The 25,362-nt window shown below is 43.9% G+C and overlaps 1 protein-coding gene and 1 long non-coding RNA gene across 12 annotated transcripts in view; both read left to right on the forward strand.

Moving 5' to 3' along the window:
- RBFOX2 (RNA binding fox-1 homolog 2) overlaps positions 1–25,362 on the forward strand; it is a 230,301-nt gene that overhangs the window by 167,559 nt on the left and 37,380 nt on the right. For all 11 annotated transcript variants that reach the window (XM_025206858.1, XM_025206857.1, XM_025206861.1 and 8 more), the window contains one exon: positions 14,919–14,972. In XM_025206858.1, the coding sequence (XP_025062643.1) occupies positions 14,919–14,972 (54 nt within the window). The remainder of the gene's footprint in view (positions 1–14,918; positions 14,973–25,362) is intronic.
- LOC112550663 lies at positions 19,542–23,181 on the forward strand. Its single transcript, XR_003094616.1, has 3 exons — positions 19,542–19,596; positions 20,354–20,388; positions 21,661–23,181. It is a non-coding gene; the product is annotated as an uncharacterized LOC112550663 (long non-coding RNA).

Raw genomic sequence — 25,362 nt, forward strand, 5'->3', positions numbered from 1 at the left:
CGTCCCACTACAGAAAAGATGTGGTCAAATTGAAGAGAGTCCAGTGGAGGGCAACCAAAATGGTTTGGGGGCTGGGGCACATGATTTATGAGGAGAGGGTGAGGGACCTGGGTTTATTTAGTCTGGAGAAGAGAAGATTGAGAGGGGATTTGATAGCAGCCTTCAACTACCTGAAGGATGATTCCAAAGAGGATGGAGCTGGACTGTACTCAGTGGTGGCAAATGACAGAACAAGGAGCAATGGTCTCAAGTTGGAGCAAGGAATGTTTAGGATATTAGGAAAAACTTTCTCACGAGGAGGGTAGTAAAGTACTGGAACAGGCTACCCAGAGAGGTTGTGGAACCTCTATCCTTGGAGGCTTTTAAGACCTGGTTAGACAAAGCCAGGCTAGGATGATGTAGTTGGGGCTGTCCTGCTTTGAGCAGGGGGTTAGACTTAGAGGTGCACTGATACATTGGTCCGATATTGGATTGGCACTGCTTTAAAGAAAATTGACTATATCAGAAATCGGCATTTTTTGCCTGATGCAACCGATAATGTGGCTGATAAATGCCCCATTCATGTGCACAGCCACAACATGCACGAGGCCAGGAGCACAGCCCAGCAGTTTAGAGAGCTGCGTCCAGCTGGTAGGTCTGTTGTGGTGGATGGGGAGGGGGAGGGGAAGGGGCGTGGGGGCAGATCGAGGCCCCCGCAGTGACAGAGGGAGTGGGGCTGGGCTGGGGTGCTGCCCAGCCTGGCCGGCCAGAGCGCGTGACAGAGCTGTGGCTCATCTGGGGGGTGGCTCCTGCTTCTGTTCGCACCCTGGGAGGGCATGGGGATGAATGCCCCCCAGATCTGTGTGGGATGGGGTGGCTGCTGCTGTGGGTTGGGACTGGTGCCGGGCTCTTCCCAGTGGAGGCTGGGCTGGGCTGTGCTTGGGGCAGGTGACGACGGCGGCACTGGGAGGGAAAGCGGGGGGTCTACGGCGAATTTTGGGGTGGCTGCTGCCTCCTGTCCCTCCATAATCCTGCTCCCAGTGCTGCCACTGCCTGCTCCAAGCACAACACGGCCCAGCTGGGAAGAGCCTGGTGCCAGTCCCAGCCCGCAGCAGCAGCAGCCTCTCCCAGCACAGATTTGGGGGGCATGCATCCCCCCCATGCCCTCCTGGGGTGTGTGCAACAGCGGAGGCTGCACCCCACTATATGAGCTGCAGCTCCGTCATGTGCCTCGTTTGGCCCCGTCTGGGCAGCACCTGCCCCAGCCCTTGCCCTTCTCCCTTCCTCACCACAGGGGCCTCTTTCTGCCCTTCCCTTCCACCTCCCCTTCCACGACCACAGACTTACCAGCCAGACACTGCTCTTCAAGCAGCCGGGCTGCATATCGGAAATTGGATTGGTATTGGCTGATATGCCTCCTTAAAAATCAGTTATCGATATCAGCCAAAAAAATCTGTGTTGGTGCACCTCTGTACAGCAGACCTGCAGACATACAAGACCTTGCAGTATCTATGCTTCAGATAAATTCTGCAGAATCTATGGGAAACTTTGGCTTTTTGAGTACACAACTTTTGCCTTCGTAATCTTTAAAGAATCTGCAAATAGTCATCTGTTATGAAAATCTCTGTCTTTTCTTTTAACAAAACCTTGGGAGTTTCATCTTAAAACAAGCTTTGGTGCTGCACAAAGCTTGTGCAGCTGGTATCAAGTGGAGTGTTATCTCTGGTTAGGAGATGCCAGAGTAAAGTTGCACATTCACCTCACTTGCACTTTCTTTGGGGTATATTTTAATCTTTAACTGCTGAATTGCCCACTGCTGATTCTGGAGAACTGTTTCAGTCATTGCACAGCTTGGACAGCATGTGGTGGATGAGATAAACATCCGATGAAACCATGGCTTGTTCTGGCTCATACTTCATTAGCAATTGCAGCATTGTAAGTTTTTTAAAATTTCTATCCTTTGAGTAAGCTGGTGTAAAGGAGGGGGGAGTGGGGCACTGCATTCAGTCGTCTCCAACCCTTCTGACCGGTAGGAGCCTGAAGTGCTCAGTGCCATAAGGGAGCCCAGGTTAAAGCTTTGTTTTTTCACACTCTGGAGTGCAAATGGATGGTGTTAGAGCCTGGGGTTCATGTTCTGAGCATTGAATCTTATAGATAGGCTGCTGCACACTATACAGCTGGGCATCTGGCCTGGGCCTACTTCTAGGGTAACACACTGCTCCTAGTTAGGTCAAGGAGTTCAAGAACTGCTGCTCCCCGAGTTGCCTCTTCTGCTCATTTCCTCATATCTTGCTCTTCACTGTTGTATTGTAGTACTCACTTTTGTTCATATTTTGATAATAGGGAAACTGAAATATGTTGAATAAACTAACTGCTGATTCATGAGGTTACTCCCAGGAAGCACATTTTAATTGCTGGCACTTGCTGTGAGGGTTTCCTATCCTTTGTTATAAGGCGCAAGTTTTGCCCCATGTTGCTACATAGAGGTCAGACAGAAGTTCTACATAGTAGTTTTCAGTCTCCAGTGATTTATTACGTCAGTGACTTGACTTAGAGTAATAGCATCATTATCTAGATCAGTGTGGGTCAGCCTTTTTGGCAGGGGTAGCACAAGTTAGCCCCCACCAGGGACACAAATTAGCCCCCACCATTAACCTCTGAGTCTAATCCCCTACTCAGTCTGCTCCTCTGCTTTCTGCTCCCTGTCCTGATCTGATGCTGTTCTTTGTGCTCCCTGACCTATTTGCCCCTGGGCTGTGTGTCCCCTCCTCAGTCTGCCACATGCCCCACACAGAGGCTGCATATGCCATAGGCTGGCCACCCTTGATCTAGGTCCAGGTCAGTGGCATAGACTTAAGGGGAAGATTGTGATTACTAAACTTTCATGCCAGAGCACTCGGTATTATTTCAGTTTGTGAGCGGCATGACTTTTTATGCTGTGGTCAGTGTCAGATATGGTGTGCCAGAACTGCATTTACCTTTTGAACATGCATGCAAATACACATGGCATTTTTTTTTTCAGCACCAGGAAGCTCTGCAGTTTTGCCAGGGGAACAAACCAATCGGTGACTCCTCTGTTTATCTCCCTTTTTCCCCGACTGCTGCTTTTCTCAACAACACATCTATAGCCTGGAGCACTAATGCGGAGCTTGAAGTGCCCTTCTTCCCTACTCCCTTTGCAGGAAATAGGAGGCTTTCCCTTGGGTGACTTGCATTGAAACCAATCCTGTCTCCCTTACAGGGACTCATGGTTGTCTGAGTCTTTAGCTGTGGGTGGCTGCAAGCTCCCTTTTCCTTCCTCTTCCATTTGTATGTCGGGTCTGATCTCTTCAACGTCATCTCTAAGAGACTCAAAGCTCTGGCCCGGAGTGGTTTTCCAGAAGTACAGTGCAAAGGGAGAAATTGGGTAGACAGCAGTGCAGTGGGGGGAAGAAGTGAAAGTGATGGTGGGGAAGGAGTGAAGAAATCCCTTCAGGATTGAATGGCAGCCTAGAGGTCAGCTCTATCCTGGGGCATGGAGCATTAGTTAATGTTTTTATGCAGTTGGGAATAGAGGTGGAAGTGACCCCAGTGATGTTATATCTTGTGGAACACACACACGCACACAGATGCGCACCCCCCCCATTTAACCCCTTCCAGACTGCTGTCATTCGTGACAGTGAAAGGAGTATAATAGTTTCCTGTTGGATTCAACCCTTAGGGGATAAAAATTTGAACTAAAGATCTGGTGGTCTTGGTGAGCAGATCACCAAACCTCACTAAAGTATAGGACAAATTCAAATTCTTCCTTGTGTAACTGTCCCTAACGTGTGCGGAGGAATACTGGGGTATATCTTAGGAGCTTGCAACAAGAAACTCTTTGGTGGTTCTAAAAATAGATGATTTTTTTTTGCACAGAAAATACTACAACTGACAAGTGTAGACTTCATTGTAATGGACAAAAATGCTTAATAGCTGACTTGAAAAATAGTAGCCCCCTAGGTTTCAGTTGTCCTGGCTTGATTACTTTTGCTTTGTGTTAAAGAGAATATGGCCTTAGTCAGTAATATTGAAGTTTTACAAGGATCACTTTTCCCCAAACTTAAAGCAATTTTGGGCATATTGGGCATATCTGACTAGTAACATACATTTAAAATGAGAAGTATTATTGTTCAAGAACTTCCTACTAATTGGTCAAAAAGCTGTTACATAACTAGAAAAGGTACATTGGGCAAAAAAAAAAAAGATTAATAAAATACAAAAGCCTGAGTATATAAAAATGGAAAAGTAGAAATAATTTGCAATTAATATAGATTCCCAGTTAAAATGTAGATGACTGATAAGGGAAGCTAGAGGGATTGATGAAATATCAGTAGTCAGTAGGGTTCAAGACCAGAATGAAATTGTTAAATGTATTAGCAACAACCAAAAGTTCCTATAGGTCAGGTTATAGGTCTGTTGCTAGATGCAATTAATATAATTATTAATAGTGGTGCCAAAGAGACAGAAAATGTTCACTAGATATTTCTGTTCTGTATTTGGAAGGAAGCAAGAGGATATATTAATTCAATATGTTGTTTTGGATGGAATAGAAAGTTTACCATCTGTAACAAAGGAAGATGTGAGGCAGCATCTGCTAAATTAAATATTTTTTAAATCAACAAGCCTGGATAACCAATGCCTAAGAATCTCAGAGGAATTAGCTGAGAAGTTCTCTGAACTATTAATGCTAATTTTAACAAGCCTTGGTAAACTGGTGAAATCTGAAAAGATCAGAGGACCTCCGGTATAGTGCCAGTATTTACAGAGGGGGAAAAAAAGGGGTGACCTGGAGGATTGGCCTGAATTAGCCTGGTTTTGGGGAAGGTAGATCTCATTAAACAAGCCTATTATCCTTTTTGGCAAGACATTTTTGATACAGCATATTTAGGTTTCTCCAAGGTGTTTGACCAATGAGATTTTGATGGAAAACAAACAAACAAAACCCTAGGGTAAGTGTAACCTGGAAGATACACATCAGACGAATTTAAAAAGTGGTTGTAAATGGGGACACAACAATGATAAGGGCCATTTTTATTGGGCTTTTCAAGAGATCAGTACTTGGCCCATCATCTCTGTTGTACATCCATCAACCATTTATATCATAATACAAAAAGTTGTCTGGTTAAGGCTGCGGTCAAAGATCAGTGGATAGGAAGGCAGGTTGTTGTTAGAGAATGATCTCAATCACCTGGTTATTTGGTTACATACTAATAGAACGTGCGAGCTAATACTATATCTACTCAAATATAAGACAACGTTTTTTTCCTCCCAATCAGTAAAGGGGGAAAAAAGCTCCTAGTCTTACATTTGCATGCAAAGAAACCTCATAAAATACATTACCTATCATTAAACTGCTGCCAAAAGCAGCATGTGCTCAGTGATGGAAGCCAGCTATGAAGTTGATTAAATGCAGCCAACACTGAGCATGACTATAAAACACATGGCCCATATTGAGCAAACATACCGTATGGAATCCTACCAAAGGTTAGATTAGTGCAGCCATTTTGAGTAAGATATACAGTAGTGCCCATTGCTCTCAGCCCCCGTGAGTGCCAGGAGGTAGAGCTGGACCAGGTTGCTCTGTGCCTCATCAGGACCTGTGACAAGAACCCCTGGTTCCACATGAGTGGTGGGCTAATTAGCACATGGCTCTTTTGCGGGAGTTTCAGGAGTACACGCACATGCTGAGCAGTGCTGAGCTATGGGGTCACCATGGCTTGAAATCCTGTTGAATCTGCTGGGACCCAGCCCAACAAACTGTATGGTAAATCGTGGGTGATCCTTTTGTCTTTGGACTAATATCATGCATCATTCTGATATTATAAAAGCCTTAATCTGTCTGTCTGTTCATAACACTTTATTCGTGCTCTGATTGGCTGACTGAAACAGTCAATCAGAGTGCGAATAAGCATTCGGACAGGAGGTGGCAGAGCGCCGCCAACAGGGGATGGAGCAACAGGAATGGAGCAGATGGAACGGGGGGGCTGCCCTTGCCCCCCTGCCCTGCTCCCTGCAGGTGGCAATGATGGAGCAGGGGGGGAGCCCCCCCTTCTCCTTGGCGGTGGTGGCAGTGGTAGTGCAAGGGTTGGAGGGGGCAAGGCCACCGGCGCTGGTCTTGGCTCGCCCCTTCCCCCTTCCATCATCGCCGCCTGCAGGGCCGACGCGGGTGTGAGGAGGAGTGGGTGTGCTGTGGCGGTGGAGGGAGGCGAGGAGTGGGCTCAGGCCCAATGCGGGGCAGGGAGGAAGAACAAGCCCAAAATGGGGGCAGAAGCCATCCCACCGCGGCGGTGGATGGGGAGCAGCGGGCCCAGCCTGGCCGGGCCTGACATGGCCCAGTGACTGGGGGGAGGACGGGCAATTGGCTAGTTTATATTATATACAAGTAAGTACAAAAATGCTGCTTAAAAGCATGTTTATGAAGTACCCTGTGCTATAACTTGCAGCAGTTTCAAAAAAGGTAAAATGCATCAATTCTGGATGAACTATGTCTATGGGTACCCCCAGTAAATTGCCTATATATATGCAAATTAGTACAGACATGTTTATTTCAAAGTCAGTGTTTTCAAACTTGCCCCTCTCTTCCATGTGCCCAGGGAGAGTAGGGTGTGATGGTGAGAGAGGGAAGAAGTTGTGGTAGCAGAGAGCAAGGGTCCATCTGATACCCTCTTCCCCCATCCCCAGATTTATTCTCCCTTTTGTAGCAATGGGAAGGGGACACATTGAAGACAGACCTCCTATAATTAGATTAAATACCGGAAAAATTATAACAATTTTAGACATTTTCCATATGTAGAATCTATTTGGGGGGGAGGGAGGGTTGTTTTATTCAAGTAAATATGGTATATCTGGGAGCAAAGAATCCAGGTCACCTCCTCAGGTAGGTGACTCTAACTTTGTAAAGCAGTGGTTCAGAAAATAACTTACGGGTCAGCATAGATCATCTCCTCAAAATGATCCCTCAGTGCAATGTAGCAAAAAGGGCTAATGTATGATCATAGGATGTAGGCAAAAGGAACTATCACATTTAAGAAGATATGTGATCTTCACAAGAGGGCTCCAAGATGCAGTGTCTACTTCTTGTGTCTGTGTCAAAAAGGAGCTGAAAATACACAGGAGGGCCACAAAAATGGTCCAGAAGCTAGAAACACATCTCTGTAAGGGGAGGCTTAAGGAGCTGAGCTTATTCAGTTTATCAGGGAGAAGGTGGAGAGGTGACTAGAGCACTGTGTATAAGTGCTTACACATGGAAAAGATATGATAGCAGGAGACTTTTCAGTCTTGAAGGCAGTCATAACAAGATCCAGCGGCTGAAAACTTAATTTAGGAATTTTTCTTTTATTTCAAGGTTAAATTTATCTAAAAATGTGAGTAATTTAAACATTGGAACAGCTTAGTAGAGAGATGGTGGACGCACTCTATAAGACAATCTTTAAAATAAGATTAGATAGCCCTTGAAAGTATAAACTTTAATCCAGCTTCTGGGAGAAATTCCACTGCTTTCCTATGAAAGGGTTCGGATGGGATAGTTGTGCTTGTTTTTTGTAACCTGGGAATTTGGGAATCTTACCATTTGGTCCCTTTTTGAATGTATCATGGAAAGAGCAGAAACTTCTGCATTGTCCTCAACCTTCTCATAACACCCTACAGTTTTATACTATGGCAGTGGTTACAAACGTATCTCATGTTTCACTGTAGCTCCTTACAGGTCTTGCCCAATAGACTTCGCTGCTACTTCTCAGTTCCTCCAGAATTTATTCTGCTCATTTTATTGTATTAAGTTTTCAAAGAGTCATAGAAAATAAGGGTTGGAAGGGACCTCAGGAGGTCATCTAGTCCAACCCCCTGCTCAAAACAGGTCCATCCCCAACTTCATCATCCCAGCAAGGCTTTGTCTAGCCAGATCTTAAAAACCTCCAAGGATGGAGAGAGTCCACAATCTCTCTGGTTAACCAGTGTTTTACTACCCTCCTAATGAGAAAATTCTTCCCAATATCTAACCTAAACCTCCCTTGCTGCAACTTGAGACCATTGCTTCTTGTTCTGTCATCTGTTACCACTGACAACAGCCCAGCTCCATCCTCTTTGGAACCACACTTCAGGTAGTTGAAGGCTGCTATTAATTCCCCTCTCAGGCTTCTCTTTAGCCTAAACAAGCCCAGTTCCCTCAGCCTCTCCTCAAAAGTCATGTGCCCCAGCCCCATCACCATTTTTGGCACCCTCTTCTGGACTCTCTCCAATTTGTCCACATCCTTTCTGTACTGGAGGGCCCAAAACTGAACACAGTATTCCAGATGTGGCCTCATGAGTGCTGAATAGAGGAGAATAATCACTTCCCTTGACCTGCTGGCAACACTCCTACCAATGAAGTCCAGTATGCCATTAGCCTTCTAAGGGAACCTTTATACCTGCCTGTCTGTCTGGCAGCGAGACAGCTTTATTTACTGGCAGCTTTCAGACCACTTCATTTAGGTGGGAATAGTGGTTTTTGTACAAGGTTTCCTGCCTCTCTGATTTCTAAGACCGCTGTGGCATGTATTCCCTATTGGAAACCTGTGCCACTGCATTGGGTGGCTTCCTTATTTAGGTCTGATCTATTAGAAGAGTTCCAAATGGTGCTAAACAGGATGTTTGCCCTAATATAGTTAGCTGAAGATAATGTATTGTCTCTACAGGTGCTAAATGATTTTAGGGCTACAATTTGTTAATCCTTTTTGTTTCCATCATCCTGTTTCCAAAAGGTATCCTTGTATCTTGCCTGAAGGCATATCTACACTGTGGATTGCATTGCTGCACAGAGATCTCCAAGCTAGTATAAAACTAGCCAGCTCAATTGCAGTCTAGTCACAGCATCACAAAGAACTGTGTGGGCTAATTTATAGTGCCAAGAAGCAAGGCAGATCTAGTCTGTGCTAAGATAGATGGTACTGAAACCTGAGCTAGTTTAACGCTAGCTTGCAGATCTTTACCTTGCACTGGTGTCTGAAACATAGACAGATCTTGAATACAAGATATTCTGATAGAATCACTCCAAGCCTGAGGACTCAAGATTGTTTTCCATGTGGAGGGGGTCAGTATATTACTTATTTGGGATTTATCACAGAATTTAGGAGTTCTGATCTCTAACGACTACTCTGCCTTTTACTGGATTATGAAGAGAGTGGGGTGCTATGAACTGTAAGGATTTCTTTTCTTACAACTAATGGTATTGTCTTTACTATATTCTCCAGCCTCTAAGGGAAGGTGAAGTTTAGTTCTGTGGTGTCTTGAGATTGTCAAACCTTAGCTTATTCTACTTCTGTTGTCATCTTGTGCAGTGGTTCCCAAACTCTTGACAGATCGTGCACCACCAATTTAAAATGATACAACCTTAAGTACTACCAGCAAATTTTTGTCATATAAAGTAATTATAGTAATTCTGTTAATGCGGACCACTGACAGGTTGTCCTACCACTGGTGGTACCCGTACCACAGATTGGGAACTGCTGGTCTAGTGGATTATGGAGAGCTCACATTTTTTATTAGTCGGCACTTTAAAGGTTACTCTTTATCTTTGCACATTCTGGAACGGTTATTGCAGAGTTCCCAGAGAAGATGCTGAGGAAGGGCCAGTTGGAATAGAGCACACAGGAGGTGCCTTAACAAACTGCCAATGTCTCATTAGACAAAAAAAGAGTTGCCGGATTTCTCTAATATATTGCATGTAAATGCAATTATAGTCTCTGTTGCAGGAACTTTCATAAAAAGTTCCTGTCTTCACATCATTGGGGTGGGGAGATGAAATGAGAAACACAGACTCTTGCCCACAGAATGCACCACCGCTTATGGCAAAGTGCACAGGCTGCAAACCAGAAGACTCCGTTCCAGTCTCAGTTAACTGCTGTTCATATTTCTGTGCCCTTTGCAGCCATTTGTTATTTACCAAGGCCTCATGCTACTATTTCAGGGACAGTAACTTTCACTCATTTTACAAAAAAGACCACCGAGAGCTTGTACAGTCACATCAGCTAGAGCTGGGAATAAACATTGGGATTCTGATGTAGCCAATCTCATTCACTTTGTCACATAGCCTTTCAAAGGGAACATATTTTACATTAGCAAATCCACATGAACACCGTGGCTCTGTCTCCTGTGTAATCGGTGGAGCACATATAGAAGTTTATGATTGCCATTTGAGCTAATGAACCAGGTCTTGTAGCATGAAAATAGTAGCAACAGCTTGTGCCTTTGTGCCCAAAGATTTTAGGTTCAGTCCCAGTCCCTTGCATTTGGCTAGGCTGTCTGTAACTGCTAAAACAGACGTATGTGTATTCCTAATTTTAAAAAAATGGAGGGAGTTAGTAACAGTCCCTACATTTTGTGCAGCAACATTTTCCATTATTAAAACTGGTGACATTTTGTTAACTTTTGACATGTCCGTTGTTTGCAGAATGGTGTTGATATTTGGTGGGAGGTAGGAGTGAGGAGAGGGAACACTTTCCACCTAGAGAAGTGCTTTTTTTTTACCTTTTTCATTAAATCCCACTTTCACTGACATCAATTTAAAAAATTCACCACTCTCTCAGCTCTGGTTTTTATTTTTCAGTAAAATGTTGGCAGGTTGCCAAAATAACTAAATACATCTTAGGGCTGGGCTTTTGCTATCATCACAGCAGTGGTGAAAGCCATAATACTAGGAGCTGCCAGAGCAGCTTTAGGCTGGGTTTTTCAGACCTGTTGGAATAAGTGGTCAATAACCTTTAGGGGAGCTTTGTGGAGCAGGAAGTGAGATGGACTTTTTCCTAACCCCCCATACACTCGCATACTAAATACCAGTTAAGCACCTGGCTTGAGTAATCCATAATCACGCTTCCCTCAAGCACCACAGGAGTCTGGGACTCCTCCAACTCCCAAAGAGGAATGTGCAAGAGATGGGTAGGCTTCCTCCAGCCAACTCCTGACCTAGACTCAGCCAGTCCCATTGGCTTCTCTAGGCACCCTACTGAGCTGATATTCCCCACAACCCCCAGATGGGAAAGAGAAAGGCAGATCAGGCTGGGGGATTTTCAGCACTTGATGTAGCAGACTACTCTTCCTTTGGGGTAATAGCTTTTCTTCTGCTGCCACCTAACAGCTCACGTGACAGCAGTCTATGCTGTAGTGCTGAAGGGTCAAGGTTTCAACTCTGCTGATGGTACACCATTGAGAATTGTTACAATTGCACCAAATGCTCTCTGATTTTACCTTTTTTCCTTTAGAAAACTTGGGGAAATGATATTTAAAAACAATATCTTCAAAGGAAGTTATTTAGGTTGTAAAATCAAGGAGCCCAAATTCGGACATTGCAGGTTTATGGTTAGTTTGACACCCCTGGCTTAGGATTTTAAAACACATCGATTGCAGGTTGGCTCTGGAATGGCTCTGCAGTCCATCTGGCTCAGCAGGCTACTGGAAGTTGGGGGTCCAGTCTGCCACAGAATTGGGGGTCCTGGGGCCTCCGTTGGACATGGTCTTCAGCGACAGGCAGACAAGCAAGGGCTGTGCAACACAGCCCTCAGTCATCCTGTGACTGCTTGGTGTGATGTTGCTTGTGCACATCCACCATTGCAAGCTGCTGCAGTGACCACCACTGCAGTTGCTCCTCCCTACCCTGGGTGGGATCCAGGTTGGAGCCCCAAGTGAGTTTGACACCTCTGTCTGAAACCTTCCCCTTTACATACGTGCATTATGATAGTCTTTAACTACATGACCAGACCCCCCTGACCCAGATGTGTGAGCCCAGTTGATTTAAGATTGTGTAGGAAATGCCCATTTTACTCACTGTCAAACATCTGAAAGTTAGGTACTGCAACCTAGACAATGTTCTTTTAACTCTGGGGGTCTGCTTGATCTCCAGGCCAGTTCATGCTGTTATGTATAAGCTATTTAACTGCAGACCTTTATTGCTAGTGACAGGTTTTTATGTGTATTTTTGAATTTGGGATCAACAAAACAAAAAATACCAGCTATAGTGTAGTGATTGGTCTTTCTTATAGAATGTAGCACAGTTGGATAAAATGGCATACATGTGAACTCCTAGTTATATATAGGTTAATATGTGGAACTTCTCACTGAGGAGTCTTATTATATGTCATCTTTTAATACTGCCACAGTTTGACCTCATTCCATCATCTGGAAAACTCATCACCCATTTGATCTATGGGACAGAGATTTGGCCCTAGCCCCACCAGTAGGGAAGGGGTAGATCACTTGCATAGCAATACCAGTGGCTGCCTTGCCAGCCCCAAGAAGCTAAATATAGTGGGCTGGGTTTGTTGCCCACATGAAAGGTCTGTTCAGCAAGTTCAACTCTTTCTTGGGGTGAACAGACAGTTTATGATTAGTGGTATGTGATAATGGTCTTAGCTGTACTGGGTGGAGTGGGGCAAAGATAGCATAACATAGTTGGGTTTTTTTTTTTACCATAAATTTCACTGTGTGTTCTGTTTCAAGAAGATGATTCCTTTGGGAAAGAAACTGGTAATTTTGAAGGCTTTGAAGATGGCATTTTTCAAGAGCCAAACAGTTTCCATGATAATAGGACTAACCATTTTCTTTGCAGTAACTAGCATGTATGTTGTACCCAACTACATTAACAAGAAAGAAGTCTCCTTTACAGAGGCATCCACACCTCATGCAAAGACATCAACAAGAAATAATATTTCAGTCATGATCTGCCCAGCAACAGTCAAGCTTAAGCTGCTCTATAGGATCGGAGGAAGAAGTGGTGCCCAGGGTGATGCAAAAAATGTTGTGCATATATTGGCTTCATTCAAACTTGGTCTTACCACCAGATATTAGCAAACTGATCATCTGCTACACAAGTAGATGAGAAGAAACTGTCCTTATGCAGTGCGACCCTGGTTCCTTCTACAGACATTGCCAATGGATAGATGGAGAAAAGAATGTGTTTTTATACCAGTTTTACAGATGCAGGGGACAGAGGCTCAGAGGGAACAAGGCCAGAATTGTCAGATGTATCTACTACTATTTTATATAAAAGTTGAGGCATGTTAAGCTTGATTTCTTGGAGTACTTAACATTTTTATACCACTTGATACGTTGAAAGCTGATCTCTAATCCCTTTTACTTCCTGTTGTGACTTCTTAGCACCTCTGTGAATATGGCTCAGATTTTTCACGTTAAGGATCCAGAAAGTGAGCATTATACAATTAGCACAGTCAGCATGGATTCACCAACCTCATTGCCTTTTATGATGAGATGACTGGCTCTGTGGATGTGGGGAGACCAGTGATGTGGTATACTTTGATTTTAGCAAGGCTTCTGTTTCAGTCTCCCACAACATTTCTGCAGGCAAGCTAAGGAAGTACAGGCTGGATGAATGGACTGCACAGTGGATAGAAAACTGGCTGGAGCATCAGGCTCCAAAGGTAGTAATCAATGGCTCGATGTCTAGTTGGCAGCTGGTATCAAGTGGAGTGCCCCATGGGTTGGTCCTGGGGCTGGTTTTGTTCAATGTCTTCATCAATGACCTGGGAGATGGCATACAGTGCACCCTCAGCAAGTTTGTGGATGACCCCAAGCTGGAGTCAGTAGTAGATATGCTGGAGGGTAAGGCTAAGATTCAGAGTGAGCTAGACAAATTGGAGATTTGGGCCAAAAGAAATCTCATGGGGTTCAACAAGATCAAGTGCAAAGTCCTACACTTGGGATGAAACAATCCCATGCATGAGTGCAGGCTGGGGGCTGACTGGCTGGGCAGCAGCTCTGCAGAAAGGGACTTGGGGATTACAGTTGACAATAAGCTGAATATGAGCCAACAGTGTGCCCTTGTTGCAAAGAAGGCATACTGGGCTGCATTGGTAGGAGTGTTGCCAGCAGGTCAAGGGAAGTGATTATTTCCCTGTATTCAGCACTGGTGAGGCCACATCTGGAATACTATGTTCAGTTTTGGGCCCCCATTACAGGAAGGATGTGGACAAATTGGAGAGAGTCCAATGGAGGGCAGCCAAAATGGTTCGGGGGCTGGGACACATGACTTTTGAGGAGAGGCTGAGGGAACTGGGCTTACTTAGTCTGGAGAAGACTGAGGGGATAATAACAGCCTTCAACTACCTGAAGGGAGGTACGAAAGAGGATGGCAACTGTTCTCAGTGGTGGCAGATGACAGAAGAAGGAGCAATGCTATTAAATTGCATCAAGGAAAGTTTAGGTTAGATATAGGGAAGAATTTTCTCACTAAGAGGGTAATAAAACAGTAAAACAGGCTATCCGGAGAGGTTATGGAATCTCCATCCTTGGAGACCCAGCTAAATAAAGCCTTGGCTGAGATGATCCAGTTGGTGATGGTCCTGCTTTGAGCAGGAGGTTGGACTAGATAACCTCCTGATGTCCCTTCAAACCTTGATTTTGTATAATTCTAGAACTCGTGCTTCTATGACTTGTGCTTCTTGAATGTTTGAGGTTCATAATACTGAGAAGATTGGATACCTGAGGGAAGTTTGTACCTGGTTTATTCTAAGCACGTGTAACCCAAGTGTAGGAATCTTGTATGATTATCCTCTTTAGAAAAGCAGAATTACATTTGATTTTCTCTTTGTGATATAGCCCCTTTGAAGTGCTACAGCTACATTTGTGAAGTGTTGCTAGTTTGAGAAGAAACAGTCGCATGAAGAATTGTTGAAAAAACAGGCATATAAGGATGAGGCCCTAAATAGTGTGAGGGAGGAAAATATTTATGAGAAAGCTATGGTTTTGGTGACTTGAATGTTTGAAGGTCCCAAACTAAGCATTGGGGTACTTCTGGAGTTCATCACTGAGATTTTGTGCTCTCACCTGTGACCCAGATAAGGACCTCCCCTCTTGCATGTAACAGGACAGGAGAAATAAAGATATGGGAAGGGGCCAGTCAAAAATAAATCTCTGTCTTCTTGTCTCTGCAGCAATTCGGCAAAATCCTCGATGTTGAGATAATCTTTAATGAGCGTGGCTCCAAGGTAAGTCCTCGCTTTGTACCCAGCTTCTCTTGGTTTGATTGCATAAAGTAAAAGGCAGTTCATTGCCTGGAGAATATACTCTGCGGAGATCAGCAGGAACTGGCATGACTGGGGGGAGGGGACAACTATTTCTGGGAACCTGGCTCTGTTCCCTCTGACTCCAGAATCTGAGCTTGGCCAGTATGTCCAAACACTCGCGATCCTTCCTCTTGAACATGGGATCAGGTTCCCCAATGTTTTGAACAATGTAGGAGTCATTTGAGCTTTCATAGCAGCATTTTTCACTGCATTAGCAATGCGATACTGTCTGAGGAAGGCAGAGCAAGGTGACACTTTGTGTTGCACATTAAAAGCTATGCAACATTTTTATTGCATAGGCGAGTGTCTATTTAGGATAAGGAGACTCTCTTGCATGTGAAAGGGAATTTTTTCTTTGTTTTTGGAAACAAAATAGGTTTGAGATACTGGCCTTTCATGACAGATTTATCTGATGCTTAAATTAAGCATCTGCAGTTTCCCGTGTGAGCCCCTCCCACTGAACTTCTAATTACACAGCTATTTTAATCATTAAAATGCATCAGAAGGGAGGTTTTGCTGAGTGTTGATGCTAATTTACCTCTATGGAGAGCAGGCTTCAAATGCTGCTAGGGTCAAATGCAGTGAGTTTCAGTGATCTTTGTCCTAATTGGCAATTGGTTCTCATCACATAAGCAATATCATCACAATGACAAATTGATGTGATTCTTTCTCTGCCCAGGAGGTCCAGCACTGGAATAGCAGGGAGTTTTGCAGGTCAGGAGCGAGGTGCATTGGCAGAGCTCTGTGGGGGAAGCTTGCACAGTGCATGCCTATACTATGCTTGACTTAATCAATGCTAAGATTCCCATTTTCAATTAAAATTAAAATTTCCTCCCTCACATGAGATTTTGAAGGTGCAAGTCAGCTAAGCAGTTTATTTTTAAAACCCCTTTCTTCCCCTTGGATTGGCTTTCCACAGCCCTTTGTAGCCTCTCTGTTCCCTTGGGGGCATACCAATATTCAGATTTCTCTACAAAATCTCATTATATTTCCAAAACTACATTTTTGACATTTCTTAATCTTCATGTATTATCTGGAAACCAGAAACAGGGGGGTGTTTTATGCATAAAAGACCCAAGGCTCGACCCCTTCTGTATTCCTTCTTTGTGCCCAGCACTTTTTCTTTTTTTTGCCCCATTAACCAATCTGGACAAATATGTTTTTGCACAGCTTTGTTTGGGAGTTCTCTTTCTCTTTGGATAAAGTACACGCTACGTGATTCCACCAAAACAGTGGGCTATGGCTGGATCTGTAAATATTTATTCTGCTCTGCACAGTTCTGATATTTCAAATCAAGGCTAATTCACAGAGAGTGCTGGCCTATAGTCATTTTTCTCAAGCTTTGGGAACAGACTCTGGCCTCAAGCAAATCCCTGCTTTTCTAAATGTAAATGCCAAAGAAAACAAAAAAAAATTGGTTTTGTCAAAAAAAAAAAGAAAAAGAACAGCAGCAGAGCAATGTACCTTTTCCCCAACAATAGCCAGGCTTTATAGTTCTGCATGCATGCCCACCTCCACATATACATGCATCACCTTCCCTACCCCTAGGCAAAGAGCCCTTATTAAACACCCACTGCTGCCCTTTCCTTTCTAGGCAATGACATTGATTTTTGTGAACCCTTGGCTATTAACCTTATCTGTGCAAAAAATTAATTAAGGCCAAGGCTTCTGGTTTTCAGTTAAAACAAAACCTGTTTGCTGAAGAATTCCTTGTAGGATTTTTGTCCTGGTCTCTCCAGAAATACTTTGAAATTGAAAACAATTTAAAGAGAAGATGTTCTAGATCTTCGGTTTTTGATTGTGCAGCTTTCTACCACTTCTTGTTAGCTTTGCAGCAATAAGTGGTTGTAAAACTGATGGTTGCTGTTTCAGAGATGGGGAACAGCCTGAATGGACGCCAGAAAACACCCAAAAGAATATCTGTTCATGATATCTTTGCATCCTTCTCTGCCCAAAATAATGATTGTTTTGTTCTTTTTTCGAAAGCATGCCAAAATTATTCCTGCTTTAGTACGAAAATGGGAGGCCCCCCGTGTTACTGAGTGGGGTGTAGCTGCACGAAGCACCTGGTACTCACATAGTAATGTAAAAACAACAGTTTGGTGATATGATGGTGAAGCAAAGGAAATGGATGTCTGGAGGCCACTCACTCACTCTTTGGGCTCTTTCTCCACCTTCAGCAAAAAAATAAAAATCTGAATGCAATTCTCCTCTCCTGTGGTTTCCATTCTAATCTAACGATATGAAACCTCTCTCTCTTCTTCTCCTCCTACTCTGTCTTGGGAATCCGAAAGCAGATGCTCCTACTGCCTGCCTTGTGCTGTGTTGTCAATGCTCCCCTTCCTCTCCCTGGGTTTCTAAAGGGTGTAGCTTGTGTATATATTTTGGTAGTATTTGAAAGGTACAAAGGTAAATCCCAAATTGCCCTGGGTTTGCCCTCATGCAGTGTCTGATTGGAAGCTTCTCTGTAGGCTGAACAGCCATTTGTCCCTGCTTCCCTGGGGCAGGGACTGTTTGCTGGAATTGCTCCAGATCTGGTTAAATGGTAGCAATATGAGAAAAGGTGTACCTTGCATTCTTCCTTTTGGATCCACCTGAGATGAACTGATTAACTTTTCTTTCTGCAGCTTGAATTTACTTAGGTGACTGGTGCTCCTCCCTCTGTTTTTCTTTTTCCCTTTTATTAAACTTTTTTGGAGGATAGGTACCCAACATCGTGCATGATTGTGATCCTGCACATCCTGAGAAATATTAAGATTAAGGCATGAGCAATACAATTATGTTAGAACTACCTTATGCCCTGGATTGTGGTGCTGTGCTTAAAAAAAGTGCTTTATTGTCTTACTGAATTGTGAGGAGGGAAGGAAATTTTGAGCTGTCTGCAGACTAATCAGCTTGCTCTCCTGATCCTGCCTGTTTAAAATGACTTTATTAGCCTTGGAAGCCTTTATACTGAAACTGTATTGCTGCCCATTAGAAAACATAAATGAATATTTAAAAGCCTCTGGCTTTTTTTTCCTCCCAGCTTGCCTAACCAAATGGCTTCGATTATCCTTCAAGTAGATTTTTTTTTTTTTTGGTTTCCTCGGAAACTGGCTGTTTGGGGTTTTTTTATTCTTCTCAGCCTGCCCTTAAGATTTTAATTCTGATTCATGTGAATTTTTTTAAACGGCACAACACTCGCAAGTCCCAGTTCATTGTGCAGCTTCATAACCTGTGGACAGAGTATATGCAGAACAGAATGATGGTAGGGATACTCTGTCTGCCAGTAGAGAAGCCTCCTTTAGTTGATGTCTCAGTCCCAAGTACACCAGCTGAACAGCTGTTCCTGTTTTGCAGAGCTAATGCAATCTGCATGTTTAATTTAATCATAGGATTTTTAATGAGACCCTCTTCCCCCTGGGCTGCATTGGTAGGAGTGTTGCCAGCAGGTCAAGGGAAGTGATTATTTCCCTGTATTCAGCACTGGTGAGGCCACATCTGGAATACTATGTTCAGTTTTGGGCCCCCATTACAGGAAGGATGTGGACAAATTGGAGAGAGTCCAATGGAGGGCAGCCAAAATGGTTCGGGGGCTGGGACACATGACTTTTGAGGAGAGGCTGAGGGAACTGGGCTTACTTAGTCTGGAGAAGACTGAGGGGATAATAACAGCCTTCAACTACCTGAAGGGAGGTACGAAAGAGGATGGCAACTGTTCTCAGTGGTGGCAGATGACAGAAGAAGGAGCAATGCTATTAAATTGCATCAAGGAAAGTTTAGGTTAGATATAGGGAAGAATTTTCTCACTAAGAGGGTAATAAAACAGTAAAACAGGCTATCCGGAGAGGTTATGGAATCTCCATCCTTGGAGACCCAGCTAAATAAAGCCTTGGCTGAGATGATCCAGTTGGTGATGGTCCTGCTTTGAGCAGGAGGTTGGACTAGATAACCTCCTGATGTCCCTTCAAACCTTGATTTTGTATAATTCTAGAACTCGTGCTTCTATGACTTGTGCTTCTTGAATGTTTGAGGTTCATAATACTGAGAAGATTGGATACCTGAGGGAAGTTTGTACCTGGTTTATTCTAAGCACGTGTAACCCAAGTGTAGGAATCTTGTATGATTATCCTCTTTAGAAAAGCAGAATTACATTTGATTTTCTCTTTGTGATATAGCCCCTTTGAAGTGCTACAGCTACATTTGTGAAGTGTTGCTAGTTTGAGAAGAAACAGTCGCATGAAGAATTGTTGAAAAAACAGGCATATAAGGATGAGGCCCTAAATAGTGTGAGGGAGGAAAATATTTATGAGAAAGCTATGGTTTTGGTGACTTGAATGTTTGAAGGTCCCAAACTAAGCATTGGGGTACTTCTGGAGTTCATCACTGAGATTTTGTGCTCTCACCTGTGACCCAGATAAGGACCTCCCCTCTTGCATGTAACAGGACAGGAGAAATAAAGATATGGGAAGGGGCCAGTCAAAAATAAATCTCTGTCTTCTTGTCTCTGCAGCAATTCGGCAAAATCCTCGATGTTGAGATAATCTTTAATGAGCGTGGCTCCAAGGTAAGTCCTCGCTTTGTACCCAGCTTCTCTTGGTTTGATTGCATAAAGTAAAAGGCAGTTCATTGCCTGGAGAATATACTCTGCGGAGATCAGCAGGAACTGGCATGACTGGGGGGAGGGGACAACTATTTCTGGGAACCTGGCTCTGTTCCCTCTGACTCCAGAATCTGAGCTTGGCCAGTATGTCCAAACACTCGCGATCCTTCCTCTTGAACATGGGATCAGGTTCCCCAATGTTTTGAACAATGTAGGAGTCATTTGAGCTTTCATAGCAGCATTTTTCACTGCATTAGCAATGCGATACTGTCTGAGGAAGGCAGAGCAAGGTGACACTTTGTGTTGCACATTAAAAGCTATGCAACATTTTTATTGCATAGGCGAGTGTCTATTTAGGATAAGGAGACTCTCTTGCATGTGAAAGGGAATTTTTTCTTTGTTTTTGGAAACAAAATAGGTTTGAGATACTGGCCTTTCATGACAGATTTATCTGATGCTTAAATTAAGCATCTGCAGTTTCCCGTGTGAGCCCCTCCCACTGAACTTCTAATTACACAGCTATTTTAATCATTAAAATGCATCAGAAGGGAGGTTTTGCTGAGTGTTGATGCTAATTTACCTCTATGGAGAGCAGGCTTCAAATGCTGCTAGGGTCAAATGCAGTGAGTTTCAGTGATCTTTGTCCTAATTGGCAATTGGTTCTCATCACATAAGCAATATCATCACAATGACAAATTGATGTGATTCTTTCTCTGCCCAGGAGGTCCAGCACTGGAATAGCAGGGAGTTTTGCAGGTCAGGAGCGAGGTGCATTGGCAGAGCTCTGTGGGGGAAGCTTGCACAGTGCATGCCTATACTATGCTTGACTTAATCAATGCTAAGATTCCCATTTTCAATTAAAATTAAAATTTCCTCCCTCACATGAGATTTTGAAGGTGCAAGTCAGCTAAGCAGTTTATTTTTAAAACCCCTTTCTTCCCCTTGGATTGGCTTTCCACAGCCCTTTGTAGCCTCTCTGTTCCCTTGGGGGCATACCAATATTCAGATTTCTCTACAAAATCTCATTATATTTCCAAAACTACATTTTTGACATTTCTTAATCTTCATGTATTATCTGGAAACCAGAAACAGGGGGGTGTTTTATGCATAAAAGACCCAAGGCTCGACCCCTTCTGTATTCCTTCTTTGTGCCCAGCACTTTTTCTTTTTTTTGCCCCATTAACCAATCTGGACAAATATGTTTTTGCACAGCTTTGTTTGGGAGTTCTCTTTCTCTTTGGATAAAGTACACGCTACGTGATTCCACCAAAACAGTGGGCTATGGCTGGGTCTGTAAATATAAATTCTGCTCTGCACAGTTCTGATATTTCAAATCAAGGCTAATTCACAGAGAGTGCTGGCCTATAGTCATTTTTCTCAAGCTTTGGGAACAGACTCTGGCCTCAAGCAAATCCCTGCTTTTCTAAATGTAAATGCCAAAGAAAACAAAAAAAAATTGGTTTTGTCAAAAAAAAAAAGAAAAAGAACAGCAGCAGAGCAATGTACCTTTTCCCCAACAATAGCCAGGCTTTATAGTTCTGCATGCATGCCCACCTCCACATATACATGCATCACCTTCCCTACCCCTAGGCAAAGAGCCCTTATTAAACACCCACTGCTGCCCTTTCCTTTCTAGGCAATGACATTGATTTTTGTGAACCCTTGGCTATTAACCTTATCTGTGCAAAAAATTAATTAAGGCCAAGGCTTCTGGTTTTCAGTTAAAACAAAACCTGTTTGCTGAAGAATTCCTTGTAGGATTTTTGTCCTGGTCTCTCCAGAAATACTTTGAAATTGAAAACAATTTAAAGAGAAGATGTTCTAGATCTTCGGTTTTTGATTGTGCAGCTTTCTACCACTTCTTGTTAGCTTTGCAGCAATAAGTGGTTGTAAAACTGATGGTTGCTGTTTCAGAGATGGGGAACAGCCTGAATGGACGCCAGAAAACACCCAAAAGAATATCTGTTCATGATATCTTTGCATCCTTCTCTGCCCAAAATAATGATTGTTTTGTTCTTTTTTCGAAAGCATGCCAAAATTATTCCTGCTTTAGTACGAAAATGGGAGGCCCCCCGTGTTACTGAGTGGGGTGTAGCTGCACGAAGCACCTGGTACTCACATAGTAATGTAAAAACAACAGTTTGGTGATATGATGGTGAAGCAAAGGAAATGGATGTCTGGAGGCCACTCACTCACTCTTTGGGCTCTTTCTCCACCTTCAGCAAAAAAATAAAAATCTGAATGCAATTCTCCTCTCCTGTGGTTTCCATTCTAATCTAACGATATGAAACCTCTCTCTCTTCTTCTCCTCCTACTCTGTCTTGGGAATCCGAAAGCAGATGCTCCTACTGCCTGCCTTGTGCTGTGTTGTCAATGCTCCCCTTCCTCTCCCTGGGTTTCTAAAGGGTGTAGCTTGTGTATATATTTTGGTAGTATTTGAAAGGTACAAAGGTAAATCCCAAATTGCCCTGGGTTTGCCCTCATGCAGTGTCTGATTGGAAGCTTCTCTGTAGGCTGAACAGCCATTTGTCCCTGCTTCCCTGGGGCAGGGACTGTTTGCTGGAATTGCTCCAGATCTGGTTAAATGGTAGCAATATGAGAAAAGGTGTACCTTGCATTCTTCCTTTTGGATCCACCTGAGATGAACTGATTAACTTTTCTTTCTGCAGCTTGAATTTACTTAGGTGACTGGTGCTCCTCCCTCTGTTTTTCTTTTTCCCTTTTATTAAACTTTTTTGGAGGATAGGTACCCAACATCGTGCATGATTGTGATCCTGCACATCCTGAGAAATATTAAGATTAAGGCATGAGCAATACAATTATGTTAGAACTACCTTATGCCCTGGATTGTGGTGCTGTGCTTAAAAAAAGTGCTTTATTGTCTTACTGAATTGTGAGGAGGGAAGGAAATTTTGAGCTGTCTGCAGACTAATCAGCTTGCTCTCCTGATCCTGCCTGTTTAAAATGACTTTATTAGCCTTGGAAGCCTTTATACTGAAACTGTATTGCTGCCCATTAGAAAACATAAATGAATATTTAAAAGCCTCTGGCTTTTTTTTCCTCCCAGCTTGCCTAACCAAATGGCTTCGATTATCCTTCAAGTAGATTTTTTTTTTTTTTGGTTTCCTCGGAAACTGGCTGTTTGGGGTTTTTTTATTCTTCTCAGCCTGCCCTTAAGATTTTAATTCTGATTCATGTGAATTTTTTTAAACGGCACAACACTCGCAAGTCCCAGTTCATTGTGCAGCTTCATAACCTGTGGACAGAGTATATGCAGAACAGAATGATGGTAGGGATACTCTGTCTGCCAGTAGAGAAGCCTCCTTTAGTTGATGTCTCAGTCCCAAGTACACCAGCTGAACAGCTGTTCCTGTTTTGCAGAGCTAATGCAATCTGCATGTTTAATTTAATCATAGGATTTTTAATGAGACCCTCTTCCCCCATTTCCCATTCCAAAAAGCTATCTGGGAACATTACACCAAAAGAAAACAGAGCTTTTTCCTCTTCACCATCCACTCAAGATCCAGCACCCTGAGATGTGCGCCTACTGTTCATAACAAAAGAAGAATGCTTTAGAATTCAGACAAGGTTCTTTGGGTAAACCTGATATCTTTTATTAGACCAACTAAAAATTTTAATTTTCATTGGTCTAATAAAAGATATCACATCTACCCAAAGAACCTTGTCTCCCTATGTCCTTCGACCAACATGGCTACAACCAACGCCCTGAAACGAAGCATTCAGAGGAAGTCTGGCCAGTGAGGGGGTGATAGTTCAATTTAGTACAGCTCACAAGCTGTAGGTTGCAGAACCATTGTTATTGATGTCCCTTGCTGCCTTTCCTAGGAGTAACCTAGGCCAGGGCTGTTTATAAGTAGCTGGGTGCCTCATGCCCCACAGGCAGGGCTGGATACAGTCATGGGCAAACCGGGAGGCTGCCCGGGGGCTGAACAGAAAGGGGGCCCAAAAATGGTGGAAATAGTGATCTGGCAAAGGGGTCCCGATACTAAAAGTATGCCTGGGGCCACCAGGAGTCTAGGTACGGTGCTGCCTGCAGGCTGCACTAGCTGGGACTACATGCACCAGCAGGGATCAAGGGCAGCAGCGCATGCCTGCATCCCTCCCACACACCCTCATCCCCTCTGCTGCAGCATGTGTCTGTGTGGATAACCCAACAACCCTGCATGAATGCCCCTCTTCCTGTCTGCTGCAGAGCTCACTGTGCAGGCCCAGGGCTTCAGCCTGAGCTACTTGGGCTGTGTCCTGTGTCTTCCCCCTGGCCAGGTGTAGAACACACAGCTGGGGGAAGAAGGGGGATCCTGGAGACACAAGCCAGAGCAATAGGAGAAGGGGAGGCATACTGGGCAGGAGCCCAGGAGCTGCAACTTAAACTCTCATATATACTGCTCCAGTCTCCAGTTGAACAGGCCTGACCTAGACCAAGTAATTAGTCCAATGTCTTGAACTTCTCAGGGGAGAGTAGATAGTATCCAGGGAGGCAAATCCAGTGAAGATTATTCTCAAAGGGATTATACCTCACTGGAGAAATGCACATTGGTCGCATCTATAGAATTTAGCTTTTAGCTGTCAGTTGGTGAGTCTCCTGACAATTGTGTAAACAGCAATGGTGACCTAAGCTGTTGTCCATATATTAAAGGGCTCTGTTTCACAGAAATCTTTTAATTTATACTGGACTCTGCCCAGGTACCATTTATCCTGCTTCCCCCAAGCTCCAGCGAAGCAAAGGACAACAAAAATGATAAAAATGTCTGTTTCCTTTAATGTTTTGTAAAGCTTCATATAAATTCTGGTTTTGGCTATGATTTGTCTTGTCATGACTTGCTTTCCCTGCCTGCCATCTTTCACCCCACCTGATGTTGCTTATCTTCTATCAGGGCTTTGGCCTCATTGCAGCCTGGGGCACTGAGCACATAGCTGCTCTGGCCCTACTTGGCTACATACCACCTGTTATGGTGGTGGCAGCTCCGGCTGGTGCCAGGGGCTGGGACATTTTTCACTGCAGTGGAGTGATCAGGCTGCAGCCAGAGCAACCATGTGCTCTGTGCCCTGGGCTGGAGCGATGTTGGTGGGGTAAACAGTAGGGGGGCAGGGTACAGAGATGGCCATGGGGGCAGGCCAGGCAGAAGCAGTGGGGGGTGGATAGTGGCTTTGGCTCTGATTCTGACCCCAAGTCAGGGCTGGAGTTGGAGTCGCAGCAGCTGCCTGCCCCTCTGCCACCCTGAATTTAAATCCAAGAGGAGGAACTCTTTACCCCCATTAAACAGGGGAAAAACATTGTCTTGGATTCAGATAAATATGGTAATTCTCCTTGCATCTCTTGGTGCAATCTGCAAGCCCCCAAACTGGATGTGCTGCCCCATTGCAGTTTCTCAAGCCAGTGTAAGTTAGCCTGGTACAGTTTTGTACCCATCATTAGACTTGTTTCATAGGTAGGGTCGGAAGGGACCGGAGCAGATCATCAAGTCCGACCCCCTGCCATGACCCCCTGTAATAAGACTGCAGCTTTAGCCATGAGTGGCCATGAAATGAGATACCCTGAGTAGCCTTTCGTGTTCTTTCTGTGCTCAGAGTTGTTTGCCCATATCACTGATAACCCTTTAGTGATGTGAAGTTCTCTAACATACAAGGAGCATGTTAATGGGAGCATTTTAAAGACACTGAGGTTGCAACAAAAATAATTTAATCCCCTCCCATCCCTCCCCTTCCCCC

The sequence above is a fragment of the Alligator sinensis genome, unplaced genomic scaffold (genome assembly GCF_000455745.1).
Source record: "Alligator sinensis unplaced genomic scaffold, ASM45574v1 scaffold215_3, whole genome shotgun sequence".
NCBI lineage: Eukaryota > Metazoa > Chordata > Crocodylia > Alligatoridae > Alligator > Alligator sinensis.